The sequence below is a fragment of the Daldinia vernicosa genome (assembly GCF_022497035.1).
Source record: "Daldinia vernicosa strain CBS 139.73 unplaced genomic scaffold F5Y00scaffold_24, whole genome shotgun sequence".
In the NCBI taxonomy this organism is placed as follows: domain Eukaryota; kingdom Fungi; phylum Ascomycota; class Sordariomycetes; order Xylariales; family Hypoxylaceae; genus Daldinia; species Daldinia vernicosa.
In genome coordinates this window covers 275,167-287,277 of record NW_025953940.1, presented here as the reverse complement: position 1 = coordinate 287,277, position 12,111 = coordinate 275,167, and the positions used below count along the sequence as shown (strand labels likewise).

At 46.1% G+C, this 12,111-nt stretch overlaps 4 protein-coding genes across 4 annotated transcripts; 3 read left to right on the top strand and 1 right to left on the bottom strand.

Annotated features, from left to right (window-relative positions):
- Window positions 1-2,080: 2,080 nt before the first annotated feature.
- F5Y00DRAFT_253231 (uncharacterized protein) lies at window positions 2,081-5,407 on the bottom strand (the record flags this gene model as incomplete). Its single annotated transcript, XM_048010028.1, has 4 exons — window positions 2,081-3,147; window positions 3,198-4,236; window positions 4,285-4,713; window positions 4,766-5,407. The coding sequence occupies 4 exons, from the start codon at window positions 5,405-5,407 to the stop codon at window positions 2,081-2,083; spliced, it is 3,177 nt and encodes a 1,058-aa protein (XP_047864693.1).
- Window positions 5,408-6,409: 1,002 nt separating this feature from the next.
- F5Y00DRAFT_237537 (histone deposition protein Asf1) lies at window positions 6,410-8,067 on the top strand. The gene is made up of 4 exons (XM_048007831.1): window positions 6,410-6,919; window positions 6,985-7,024; window positions 7,078-7,386; window positions 7,459-8,067. The coding sequence occupies exons 1-4, from the start codon at window positions 6,811-6,813 to the stop codon at window positions 7,847-7,849; spliced, it is 849 nt and encodes a 282-aa protein (XP_047864692.1). The 5' UTR covers window positions 6,410-6,810; the 3' UTR covers window positions 7,850-8,067.
- Window positions 8,068-9,136: 1,069 nt separating this feature from the next.
- On the top strand, window positions 9,137-10,961 carry F5Y00DRAFT_237536 (FMN-dependent dehydrogenase-domain-containing protein). Its single transcript, XM_048007830.1, has 3 exons — window positions 9,137-9,344; window positions 9,441-10,704; window positions 10,779-10,961. The coding sequence occupies exons 1-3, from the start codon at window positions 9,201-9,203 to the stop codon at window positions 10,907-10,909; spliced, it is 1,539 nt and encodes a 512-aa protein (XP_047864691.1). The 5' UTR covers window positions 9,137-9,200; the 3' UTR covers window positions 10,910-10,961.
- Window positions 10,962-11,476: 515 nt separating this feature from the next.
- Window positions 11,477-12,061, top strand: F5Y00DRAFT_262229 (uncharacterized protein; the record flags this gene model as incomplete). The annotated part of the gene is made up of 2 exons (XM_048011348.1): window positions 11,477-11,718; window positions 11,782-12,061. 2 exons carry the CDS (start codon window positions 11,477-11,479, stop codon window positions 12,059-12,061), a joined length of 522 nt encoding a protein of 173 aa, XP_047864690.1.
- Between the last annotated feature and the right edge of the window lie 50 nt (window positions 12,062-12,111).

Here is a 12,111-nt window from a genome sequence, read left to right as displayed (position 1 = left end):
AGGTAAGGGTTAAGGATCAGGTTTAAGGATATGAATGGGGGGAGCGTTGTAAATTTTGCTGAGGTCTGAGAATATCACAGTAGGAAATATCAACATACTTTGGGCTTTGACGTAGTTATTGGCGAACGATAAAAGCAGGTAGTTCGGATCTTTGCAAGAGGTTAATGATCGGGAAGATTCGATGTGAATGTGAAGATTGGAAGAAGTTTGAAAGTCTTGAAACCTGGGAAGAGAGATTCTTAATGTAAAGTTTGTTTGCGGTATGAGAAGGCGGTATACAAGTTACCGTCGGTGAGGTTGCCTTGGATACCTCTTAGGAAGGAAGGCACATATGCCAATTATAAGGAAAGAACAACCGGTAGCTACATGCATGTACCTATTGTATACCTACATGTTATGTGCACATACCGAGGTACCTACCTGTTCCTCTGCCTTGGTATATACCAGGTGTTGGGTCGGCTTGAACAATTGAGTCATGCCTACCTAGGTACCTGGCATGTACTTTACAAACATACACCTACATCCTTGGGCGAAACCGACTTACGGGGCAGGTAAGCACTCACATGAAGACATTTCTATGCAACTGCCTAGATAAATCACGGTAAAGGTTTTTTTTTTTCAAGGGAAGCTGGCATAGAGAATACCTAGGTACCTATGGATGTCCCTTGCGCATTGTACGAACGTACATGAATAAATCTCTTTACGGGTTTCACAGAATGCAATACCTAAGCCCAAATACATTTGCTGTGATTACCTAGTGATTAATGTGACCATGTTGCAAAGTCACTTAAAATCACCTACGTACGAGGTAAATGTTCATTACTTGACACATTGATCATTGTAGCTGGGCGGGAATTGCAATATAGATGGTAAAATGTAATATTTCTAGTAGTAAGTATGTACATATTGGGCGGTATTATTGTCGATCCTGTATATAGCATTTACGATTCCATACGAAGGAACTTCAGATGCTATTTACCAGGGCAGCACATAAAATGAAAGAACAAAGTTGAACAACATTAGGTCCCTGTTAACTTTATGTGAGCAGATATACACAAATGGAGATAAAAGGAACTTAAAGTCTTAAATAGTCATGGATTAGTAGTTGGAAGAGCTGGAGATATAGAGTAAGTGTAATTGAGAAAAATATTTATACAGGTAAATATTTAAGAGGTAGGTACGAAAATGTAGTCCTAATCCAATGTCGGCTGGAGATTAAGAGGGTATGTATGGCAAGATTATATGTTTTCTAGTGAGTCTACCTTGTATAAATAATGGGGGTAAATATAAGATGTAGTATCACTGCAAATATTTCCGACTAGATCATACATAAAGCAATGTGTTTCTACTACAGAAGATTATGAAGCTGTGGCATCGAAGAATGTAACATCACAGAAGGGTTTCTACAAGGTAAGAAACAGTTGCAACTTGCTGTAAGGGGTAAATAGGATTAGGAGCCACAGCCCCAATCTACGAAATTCAGCGTCGGCATTATGTTTATGCTATAATTGTCAGAGGCTGCCCTTGGTACGTCACCACTGCGGAGTGACAGGTGACTAGCTGGTGTATAACTCATATGGTATATATTTTTGAATGCTACTAACGCCTGCCCTTTCCTAAATCTAAGAGGGAACCAAGGTCCCCTTATATACAACATAGCGAATGACTAGCTGGTAGATAGCTTCAAGCTAGATCTTAGACCCCTTATCACGTCATATACCTATCGTAATCCTTGTCATCTGACAATAATCTACCCAGTAGACGTACCAAACTGCGTAAAATAAAATACTATAGGTAAAATTTATTGGTTTATTGTTGGGCTATAGATCCTATCTTATTAAACAGGTTTAGCCCTAGAAACTAATTCTTAAAACACAACAAATGGTTGACCTCTTGGCACGAATCTATTTAACGGCCCGACCTTCAGGGGTGCTAACCTAGCCCGGACAAGAGAAACTCCAGAAGATGCAGTTAATCACAAGACATTGTGTAGATTCCCCTCCGTAAAACGCCGCGAATAGCACCCCTCGTTTACGTTGATGAACAAATCCATTTGGGTCACCACCATATGGATTTAGCATTAATAATACCCGCCATATTGCTGGGGGTGCTGTTGAGATGGACCGGCGTTATATTGCCCAGGCGGTGCATAGTTTCCTTGCCAAGCAGCAAACGCAGCATTTCCAGGGCCAATGTTCTGTGCTAATGGGTTGAATTGGCTTACACCTGCTTGATAGACGGGTTGGGGCGGTTCGTACGACCCGCTCGATTCAGGTCGTAAGGGGGAATTGCGATAGGGTGCTGATGCTTGGGCTATCCCACGGTTTATTCCGCTATATGGGCTAGCTGGACGACCAGACGGCCCCGGTGAATCTCGCGTGGAATACGGGTAGTTCTGGTATTCGGAGGAGGCTTGTCGAGTGTGTGCGTGAGATGGAGCCAAGATATTACGCGAGGCGCCTTCTCCCCGAGCTTTCCACTCAACATAGCTTGGTACTGCAGTATTCTGGATCAAGCGCACCAAGCCTTCTGCGTTGAAATGGTGGCTGCGAAACGCTTCAGCAGGAGGGATTACGGTGAGAAGGAAAGCGATATCACGAGGAATAGGAGTAGGTCCACTAGTATGCGAGGAAACTCCCTGGCCCTGCTGAGCCCGTCGTTGCTGATCAAGTCGTCGACCAGCTGCGCCTTTGAGAGGTGAGACCCCGCGGGCTAACTTCCGGGGAGGGTATTCATCCTGGTCATCGCCTTGGAATGGACGTTTGGGTGAATTAACAGAGGGAAAAAACTGTGGCTGTGGGCTACGCTCCGTCTGGAGGGTAGGGCGGGGGGTACCTCTGTCAGAAACCGGTGGGCCTTCTACAGACTGCATAACTGTCTTGAGACGCATCTGTTTAGCGGATGAAATAATGACTCGGGCAGTGATGGGGTTAAATTTGCCGAGGTCGAATCTTGCTGCAAAATATGAAAGTTTAGGATCCTCCGGGAAGAGCTCTGCCATCTGCTTCTCAAGCTCTTTGACCTGTGCCAGCTCGCCGAATCGAGATGTATAGTGATGGAAATAGGCAAATATCGGCCTCAGCTTTGGGATCAGCTCAGGCTTGGCCTTGAACCGTTTGACAGTTTGGGAGAATACGACTCGTGCATCTGCATTGCGTTAGTCAAACTTGCATATATAATAATTGAGCCGGACCTACTAGTGAAATCACGCTTCTTGTGAAGATGCTTTAGGTATTCAACCAAGTAATCCTCTTGTTCTGGAAAGAGCCTTGCACCACGCTCATAGATTTTTGTAGCCACGTCTTCTTGGTAAACATCCCATTCCAGATTTGACATTTCAACGTAGACATCACTTGTTAGCCGGCCCCTCTGTCGGGCTTGAATGAACAAACCACGCATTCCCACAGCAGGGTCACTCTTGATGTATCCTTGCCCCTGTATCCTTCTGTGAATCCGTGCAAGGGCAATCCAAAGGTAAGATATATGTTGTGACAATATTTGGATCTGGGCGGCAAATCCGTCCTGTACTGCTTTTATCTTGGAGTTCTTTATTGCTTCCGAAGATGGCTTCTCCGTAATCTCCCCTTCATCTTCATCCTCGTCAACATCCGCGCTTGCCGAGGTAGCAGCATTGATAGAGGCCTCTTCCTCGATTTTGGCCACAGCTGCTGCTTCTTGATCCTTCAGATTCTTAATCATGCCGTAAAGAGTGTCAAGAACTCGATCGCAGGGTTGCCTAACAGCTAGCACAAGAGCAGCTTTCCCTGCGTCATCCTCAGGCGTGGCTTGAGTAGATTCGATACGGTCGGCATGCTTGAGGGCTATTAAAGAGCTTTCGGGGTTTGCTTCGAGGCCGTCGATGAGAAACTGTAGTCCTGTGTCTTGTTCACCCTTGCCAGTAATGCCGTTGTCAAAACACCAGTCAGCTGCGTCAACCCATAATTCTGGCCAGAAACGCAAAGCCATTAATGCTTGCTTGTAGACAGAGAGAACCCGTTGCCGATAGATATCCGGCTCATCAGAACGTAGGGAAAGCGGATCGTCTTTCTCCCAGGCGATCCATGTTTTCCAGAGTCGAACCTGCTCAAGATACTCCTGTTCGCCTTCAAAACCAGGTGCTGGGGGAAGACGGGGCAGAGTTGTCCTTTGAAGCCCACGGGTAATGTTCTCCAAATGCGTGTTAGCACTTCTCGCGCTCATATACGAAGGTGATCGTTCCTGGATGAACTTTCGTCCCTTGATGATATTAGCAATGTCTCCAACTTAGATCGAGCCGGAACTTACCGTCATCTTGTTCAATCCCATTTCGAAATGGTCGTACTCTTTCCACAGTGAGTTCACATTCGCCATAGGAATGGCGACGGCGCGCTGGTAAGCTTTACGAAGAACATCCATCTTTTGTTGGTCTTGCCAACCAGCACCACCGACCTGGCCAGGGCCACTCTTAATAAACTGTATATAGTCCTGCCATATACCACCTGCATCTCGATCCTGTCCAATAGCACCTAAAACAAACTCGTAAGACTGGCTTATGGTCTGACGGGCACGACCCGTGGGGTCATTTAAGTCATTTCTGCGACGTATGTAGTTAAGATAAGTCGTCCATAATTGAACGTTGGGTATTCCCTCTAGTGTGCGCAAGAATATCTGCTCGGCTGCCGTGGAGTTATCGAGACTTAGCTCCATGTCAATGTATTGAACCCAAATCTCCGCCTATCTTGTATATTAGCATCGCAAGCAATGGCGTGTTATTCTGGATACGTACAGCGTGGGGGAACACCTTCAGAAAGCGCTCATAAACGGCTCGTGTATCTTCAATTTTGTGACGTCGCTTCTGCTCTTCGATCAGGGCTAACCAGGCCTCGAGATCGCCCCGAGGATCCTCTTTGATACGATCCTCAAGTATGCCAACAATATCAGTAGGAAGCCTCAAGCGCGTTGCATTAGCAGTTGCTACATTGGACGTGGCCACTGTAGAAACTGGATCATCGCTCGCTTGAGCAAGGGTACCAGTAATCATGTCCTGGGGCGTAGTAATCTGCTGAGGGGGTGGATGATTGAAAGGCTGAGCAGAAGCGTCTGCGGGAAGGGGCTTTATAGTGCTTGGTGAATATGACGGAACTGGGGCTGGAGCGGGAGCGGGAGCTGGAGCTGAGGTTGGGACTGGAACATCATCCTCTTCATCAGAAGAGTCGTCGACAACAAAGCCGCCTGCTGTTTTAGGCTTCTTAGATGGACGAGGGGAATCGGACGTAGGGCGTTCCACGATAGGATCGGGTACTGTAGTGATGGTAACAGACTCTGGGTCATATTCTCCACCATCCTCATCATCAGATGCATCAGCAGATGGAGCGTGATCAATATTAACATTCGCATGTTGATTGCTATTCTCAGTATATGAGCTCATATTGTCCGTCGCACCATTCCAACCTTCCGCACTCCACGTAGGAGTACCACCCTGTTGTGCGGACGCGTCTCCAGAATCTTCCGAAGCCATTATGCACAAGAGGAGCAATTTTAGTAGTGTCCCGTACTGATGTTAGGGCAGTCGGTAATGTAAAAGGGATCGAGGTGTCGGGTATGTGAGTTCGGTCGCGACGCTGACGAAAAATGACCCTACTTTGCGATTTTATCATACAGCCTGTCTATAGGAATTATTGAGACGTTCTTAGGCTTTCTCGTGGCGCAAAAACCGACAGTTCCTGTGACAGTTCCTAAGGCCAGTACGAGTAGCTACAGCGCCGTTAGTACCCTCGAAACCAACACTTGACTGTATATCCTCAAGCTGTTCAGAGGCAAATCGGCTAACAGTGCTTAGAGGTTTAATATATTAAAAGGAAGGCAATTGCAGGAAGACGTATTGAATATGGCTCTTTAGCCTATATCTGTCTTCAACAATTGTGAACCTGCATCAATAAAGAGTGGTAGGTTCGTTGCGCAGATGGGAAGATGGTAGACAATTGAAGAAAAAAAAGTTGTAGGTCTCAACGATTTAGAGCTTGCACTTGACAAAACAATAGCGCTATCGAGGGAAGCAAAGATCTCTCTTATCCTAGCCTTACCACAAATGGATTAGCGCGGCTCAAATTGGTCCAGTGCCCAGTACGTATTTCTTAGACTTAGGTACTTGAGTATCCACGTAACAGGTACCTAAAAAATACTATCATACCCCACGTGTACAAAGAATGAGCATACACCTGTTAGTATAAGATTGTTATTACCTAATACATAATATGAATTTACATATACATCTAAATATATATGCTTATTATGATTTTAATACCATATACACGCATTTGTTAGTAAGTTAATACCTAGGTATATGTCATTGTTAGCAATCTCGTTTTCCTTAAAAACAGCTGGGTCAGAGGTTGTGTGCATGTACCTAAGTACATTGTCATCAAATTAAGTTTAGCGCACGGGCATTCAGTGTGGTTGTACCTAACTTATATAACTTGCCTTATGTAGGTACTTATACTTAGGTCATGTATATAAGTACCTATTGATACCTGATGCAAGCACTGAACGCGCTTTCTGCGAAGAAAAAAAAAAAGCGCGTTGCCCTTTTTAAAACAAGGACCCCTGCTTGACCCTTAGGTTAGCTGGCAACTGGCAGTATCCAGGTCGCAAAATAAACACTAAGGAAGCACCCACCGCCAACCTCCTATCACAACTTCTCTACTTCTTTCCTTCTCTCCCAACTGCTTCTCTTCGACAATCTGCCTTTTTTATATTCTTAATCATCCATCATTCTTTGTTATTCAGCCTAGTTACGCACCTCGCAAGATTACACCGCTAGAATCGCCCAAGATGTCTGTCGTATCTTTACTCGGTGTCAATATTTTGAACAACCCCGCCAAATTCACGGACAACTACGTGTTCGAAATTACCTTTGAATGTCTCGAACAGCTTGAAAAGGGTATATATCTCTATGAATATGCTTCAGTCTGTCAATTGAATATCGAATTTAGCTAACCAGCCCAGATTTGGAGTGGAAGCTGACTTACGTTGGCTCTGCAACTTCGTGAGTTACCATACCATGCTCTTTGATAATTACCCTCTAATTTCGACCCGCAGCGACCAGTACGATCAAGAACTCGACTCCCTCCTTGTTGGTCCCATCCCTGTCGGTGTCAACAAGTTCATTTTCGAGGCCGATGCTCCTAAGACTAGCCGCATCCCCGATGCAGACATTCTCGGAGTTACTGTGGTCCTCCTAACTTGCTCCTACGATGGCCGCGAATTTGTTCGTGTTGGATACTATGTGAACAACGAGTATGAGTCTGATGAGCTGAATGCCGACCCCCCTGCCAAACCCATCGTCGAGAAGATCCGCCGAAATGTACTAGCAGACAAGCCAAGAGTCACGCGTTTTGCTATCAAATGGTATGTTTATAAAAAAATTTCTTCAATGTGTAACAACTTTAAGTACTAGATTTATGCTAATTCTTATGGCAGGGACTCTGAGGCATCTGCTCCCCCCGAGTTCCCCCCCGAGCAGCCTGAGGCAGATCTCCAGCCCGACGACGAAGAATATGGAGCTGATGAGCTTGATGAGGATGTTGAGGAAGAGGGCGCCGAAGCAGCCGCCGAGAACGTGGGTGGGGCCAGTGCTTCTGCTGCAGCTGCCGATGGAGACGCTGAAATGGAAGGCGTCGAGGAGAATGGAGAGCCTGCTGAGGAGGACGAGATTTCCGAGGAGGGCAGTGTTGATCTCGAGAACGAAAGTGAAGATGACCTCGAGGAAGAAGTTGAGGGCGAAGCTACCGAAGGTGGTGATGATGCCATGGAGGTCGACGAAACACCAGCTGGTGATTCATCTAAGCCTCATGAGGTAATGGCTCACTAAGCACCATTTGTCTTCGGTCGGATATGATTTCAGCAGCCTATTAGTAGGCCTTTTCTGCATGCATTTTTGGTGTGCCGTACGAAGTTATGAGAAGCCTTGGTATGAATGTTAATTGGCTTATGGTAGGAGTATGAGTCATTTGGTGGTGAATGGCCGAGCATTGCTTATAGACACTTGACTTCCTGTTCCATACATAATACAGATACAAATGGTCTATGCCTTTTGAGTTTGAAGCTTACCAGGTGCTCAGTAAAGGACTTAACCCAAAGTTATCTTTACTTCGTTCTCTCAGGTACTTATAAGAATCTAACTTTCACATTCAACTCGGTACACAGGTATCCAGTCCCATTTAGGAGACGAGTATCATGGAGGTATCTAAGTACATATAAGACACTTACCACGATAGACTAGCTTACCATCTTTCCACCTTCTTTCCCAGACTTCCCACTTCATTCATTTTCTCCAATTGGTAGAAGTTGGGTCTGATTATTGGTAGTTCTCTGATCGGAGGCCTTTTAGCTAATCATCAAAACATCTTCTTTAAGTAGCCCTTCTATCACTCAGTGTGTACGTTCACATCTGTAATGTATAATGGTCCCATTAAAAGGCGTGACCTACTGATCATCTCTTTAATAGCCACAACACACACCTATTGCCATAAATTTACTAATATAAGTCTTATAACCCTCGATTACGCAACAGGTGTCTTCCTTTATTTGCTTCCTGTAGCAAGCATGTTCCTTTGATACGTAAAATTCTGTTACGCGCATAAGAATATAGGAAACAAAGGAATTCCTTAGATAAAGAGTCTAAACCACCTAATATATCAATGCTATAGTCAACAAATGCGTTGTTCAACCGCTTATTGGTGAGTTCTTGGAGACCAATACACCACGCGAACTCCACATTTGTTGAAGTGATAGGTATTAATCACACTAGCTGTAGAGGAGAGGGTTCGATAAGCTCTTTTCTCTTCGGTGGTTAGGTAGTGTAGTTATCTGTTCTGCTTGACGTGTAGTTACTTCTATTTCCCACGGTGATGATCATAAGTCTTAAAGGCTTTTTTTTTCGCAATCGTCTAACAATCTTGATGAAAATCCAGCCTACATATCTTTATCTAGGTACTCATGTCCGCTGGCGGCGGACCAATCAAACTTCAGTTAAACTCATGTTGTCAAGCCAGCTTCTACCAAAAATAGTATAAGAACAGGGGTGGTATTGCGGGGTTGGGAATATATCAGAGCCGAGAAGGGGTATCTGCGGTGTAAATATCACCTTAGCTAAAGAGGCATATTAAACAATAGGAACCCTTAAGCTGCCTTGAGAAAACACACGAAATTTTACGCAAGCCATGTTGTTAGACGCCGCCGAATTAGCAAAACACAATACACCATCTTCTTGTTGGATCGTGGTAAGCGGTAAGGTTTACGATGTGACACCGTATTTGAGAGATCACCCGGGAGGGCCGGCTATCTTGGTGAAGAATGGGGGAACGGTATGTATAATCATATATTTAGGTTCACTATACCAGCACTCCTAGGGTCGTAGGACATCAGGTTCTATAGGAAATTGCGAATAACAAAATGCGTAGGATGCTACAGTTGAGTTCCGAGCAATTCATTCCCCGGACGTATTGGAATACCTGCCAAAAGGGAGCTACCTGGGTGAGATAGACCCTGCAGCTCTAGCATCACTCGCGAGGACATCATCATCAAGCAAGCCAGTAACAACTTCGGTCTTACCCCCGTCCCCATCTCCATCCCCGCCACCAGGTTCATCGTCGTCACCTATTGCCGACGGACCGCCGCATATTGCACACTGCGTGACAGCATTGGACTTCGAAGCAGCGGCAAAGGCAGTGCTCCCTAGAAATTCGTTTTCATACATCTCGAGTTCTGCCAACTCCGGCCTTTCATTGCAAGGCAACTTGTCTTCCTGGTCACGTGTCAGTTTCCGCCCCCGGATACTCCGCGATGTCCGGCACGTGTCCGCACGATCGGCCATCTTCGGTCACGTCACGCCCTTTCCCTTCTACGTATCGGCGATGGGCTTGCTCGGTCGAGGCCACCCAAACGCCGAAGCCGAGTTCGTACGTGGTCTAGCGCGCCGGGGGGCCCACGGCATGATCAGCAGCGAGTCTTCGCTGCCTATGGAGGAAATTGTCGCAGCGCTAAACGATGAGCAGCAGAAGCTGTCAAGTCAAGCTGAGAGGACGAACCAGAAAGTTGATTTTCCTCCCTCGCAGCTCCATTTCCAGCTCTATGTGCACTCGGACCACGCTGTCACGTTAGCTCGCATCAGGCGAGCTAAGGCCGCCGGTTTTAAGAGCATCTGGGTCACTGTCGACACGGCGACCCTGGGAAAGCGCACGTCAGACCGGCGAGTGCAGGCAGCAGAGGCGCTTGAGGCCGGGCTTGAAGATGCTGCGGAACAGGCTGGAGTCGGAAGGAACACTGGGTTCTACCCGGCGAGGGGGCATTTCCAGCCGTCACTGTCGTGGACAGACCTCGCATGGATCAAGAAAGAATGGGGTGGGCCCCTTGTGCTTAAGGGCGTGCAGTGTGCCGAGGACGCGAAGTTGGCGCTGGAGAACGGGTGTGAGGGCATCTTGCTCAGCAATCATGGTGGTAGACAGGCACACACGGCACCTGACGCGTTGACTACACTGCTCGAAATTCGGACGTATTGCCCGGAAGTATTAGGGAAACTTGACATATTCGTCGATGGCGGCCTACGCGACGGTGCTGATGTCCTCAAGGCCATATGCTTAGGCGCGACGGCCGTAGGCGTCGGCCGCCCCTTTTTTTACGCGCTAGCGGCTTATGGTTCGAAAGGGGTAGAAAGATGTATTGACAGTATGTTTATTTTCTCATAATTCCCCATTCTCCAAATCGCAAGATGTGGTTTACTGACATGGTTTCCTGTGTAGTTCTCTCGGAGGAGTTAGCCACGGGAATGAGACTTATTGGGGTTACATCTCTTGATGAGGCACAACCCGATAGAGTCAATGCTAGCCGTCTACTGAATGAGATGTGGCGTTCTGAGAAGAGTCGTCTTTGAATATTTCACATATATGTTTATAAGTATATATTAGTGTTTAGAATAATCAAGGGATATTTGTTGAACGCTCGTGTTATTTTGAATGAGAACCATTATTAGCGACGCCTAAGTATACCATAAGCTTTGGCCACAAAGTGCGCGCTGGCTATCGTATCTTCGCGCCCTCCAGGCGTTGCATGAATGCCCAGGTACATTAGGCACACCGTTTATAAATTAAGAAAATAGACAAAACGATAAGATGTCTCCGAACAGATAGAGATATATTAAATCTGAAAACTAGAGAAGCGAAATTTAGTTATCGTAAAAAAAAGGGATACTTAAGATAACTACCTAGGTACCTAGGTGAAAACCGCAGCCGTTTGAAAGTACTTCGCATCCTAATAACACGAGAGGGTACGAAGATGCGGTAGGCTACGGGAGTGGCTGTGCAAATCAGCCAGATCGATCGGGCTGGCACCACGTCGAACTATGGATGTCATTCAGCCATAACCCGGCGAAGTGGTAAAATAATGTGAAGCTTCTCGAATATGTAGCACAATATTTTTAATACAGCTTCCTACTACCGGAATGTCTGACCCAAGGAAAGTTCCTCACGATACAGCTGGCCTAGACCGCTTGAGCCGAACGGCCTACCAACTCGGCCTCGGGTATCTGTGGAAGGATTTCGAATCCAAACTCCCGGATCTTTTCGTCGACGATACAACCCAGAGCAGGGTCGGTGTGGCTACAGCACATAAAGATGAGATCCATTGGGTATCAACTCCAGAAGAATTATTCGCTACTCTGGGGAACGGAGTCCCGACGTTATTGTAAGAGCCACTTCGTCATCTAGTTGAACCTGGTTACTTTATGGTTGACGGCAACCTCTCCAGGATCCTCAATCGTTATAACTCATGGAGCAGGATAGATATCACTCTCGAAGTCTTCGGCGCGATATGTAACCTTGCTGGAATTACGCCCTTCTTTTTACACTTCGTAGTTGGGATGGGTCTTAAGTTCTCGTCAAAGGATGAAGACTTTATGTCATGCTATAGCACATTTATATCGGAGAAGAAGCGTTTGGTTTCCAGCCTGAATGGGACAGGAACTCACGGTGATTCGCTTTGGGGTGAGCCTTTCTCGCTACTATATCTTGATGTGATGACCCTCTGATAGCTTGGTTTATCTACCTAGGGATATGCTACAATATTAGGCATTTCGAA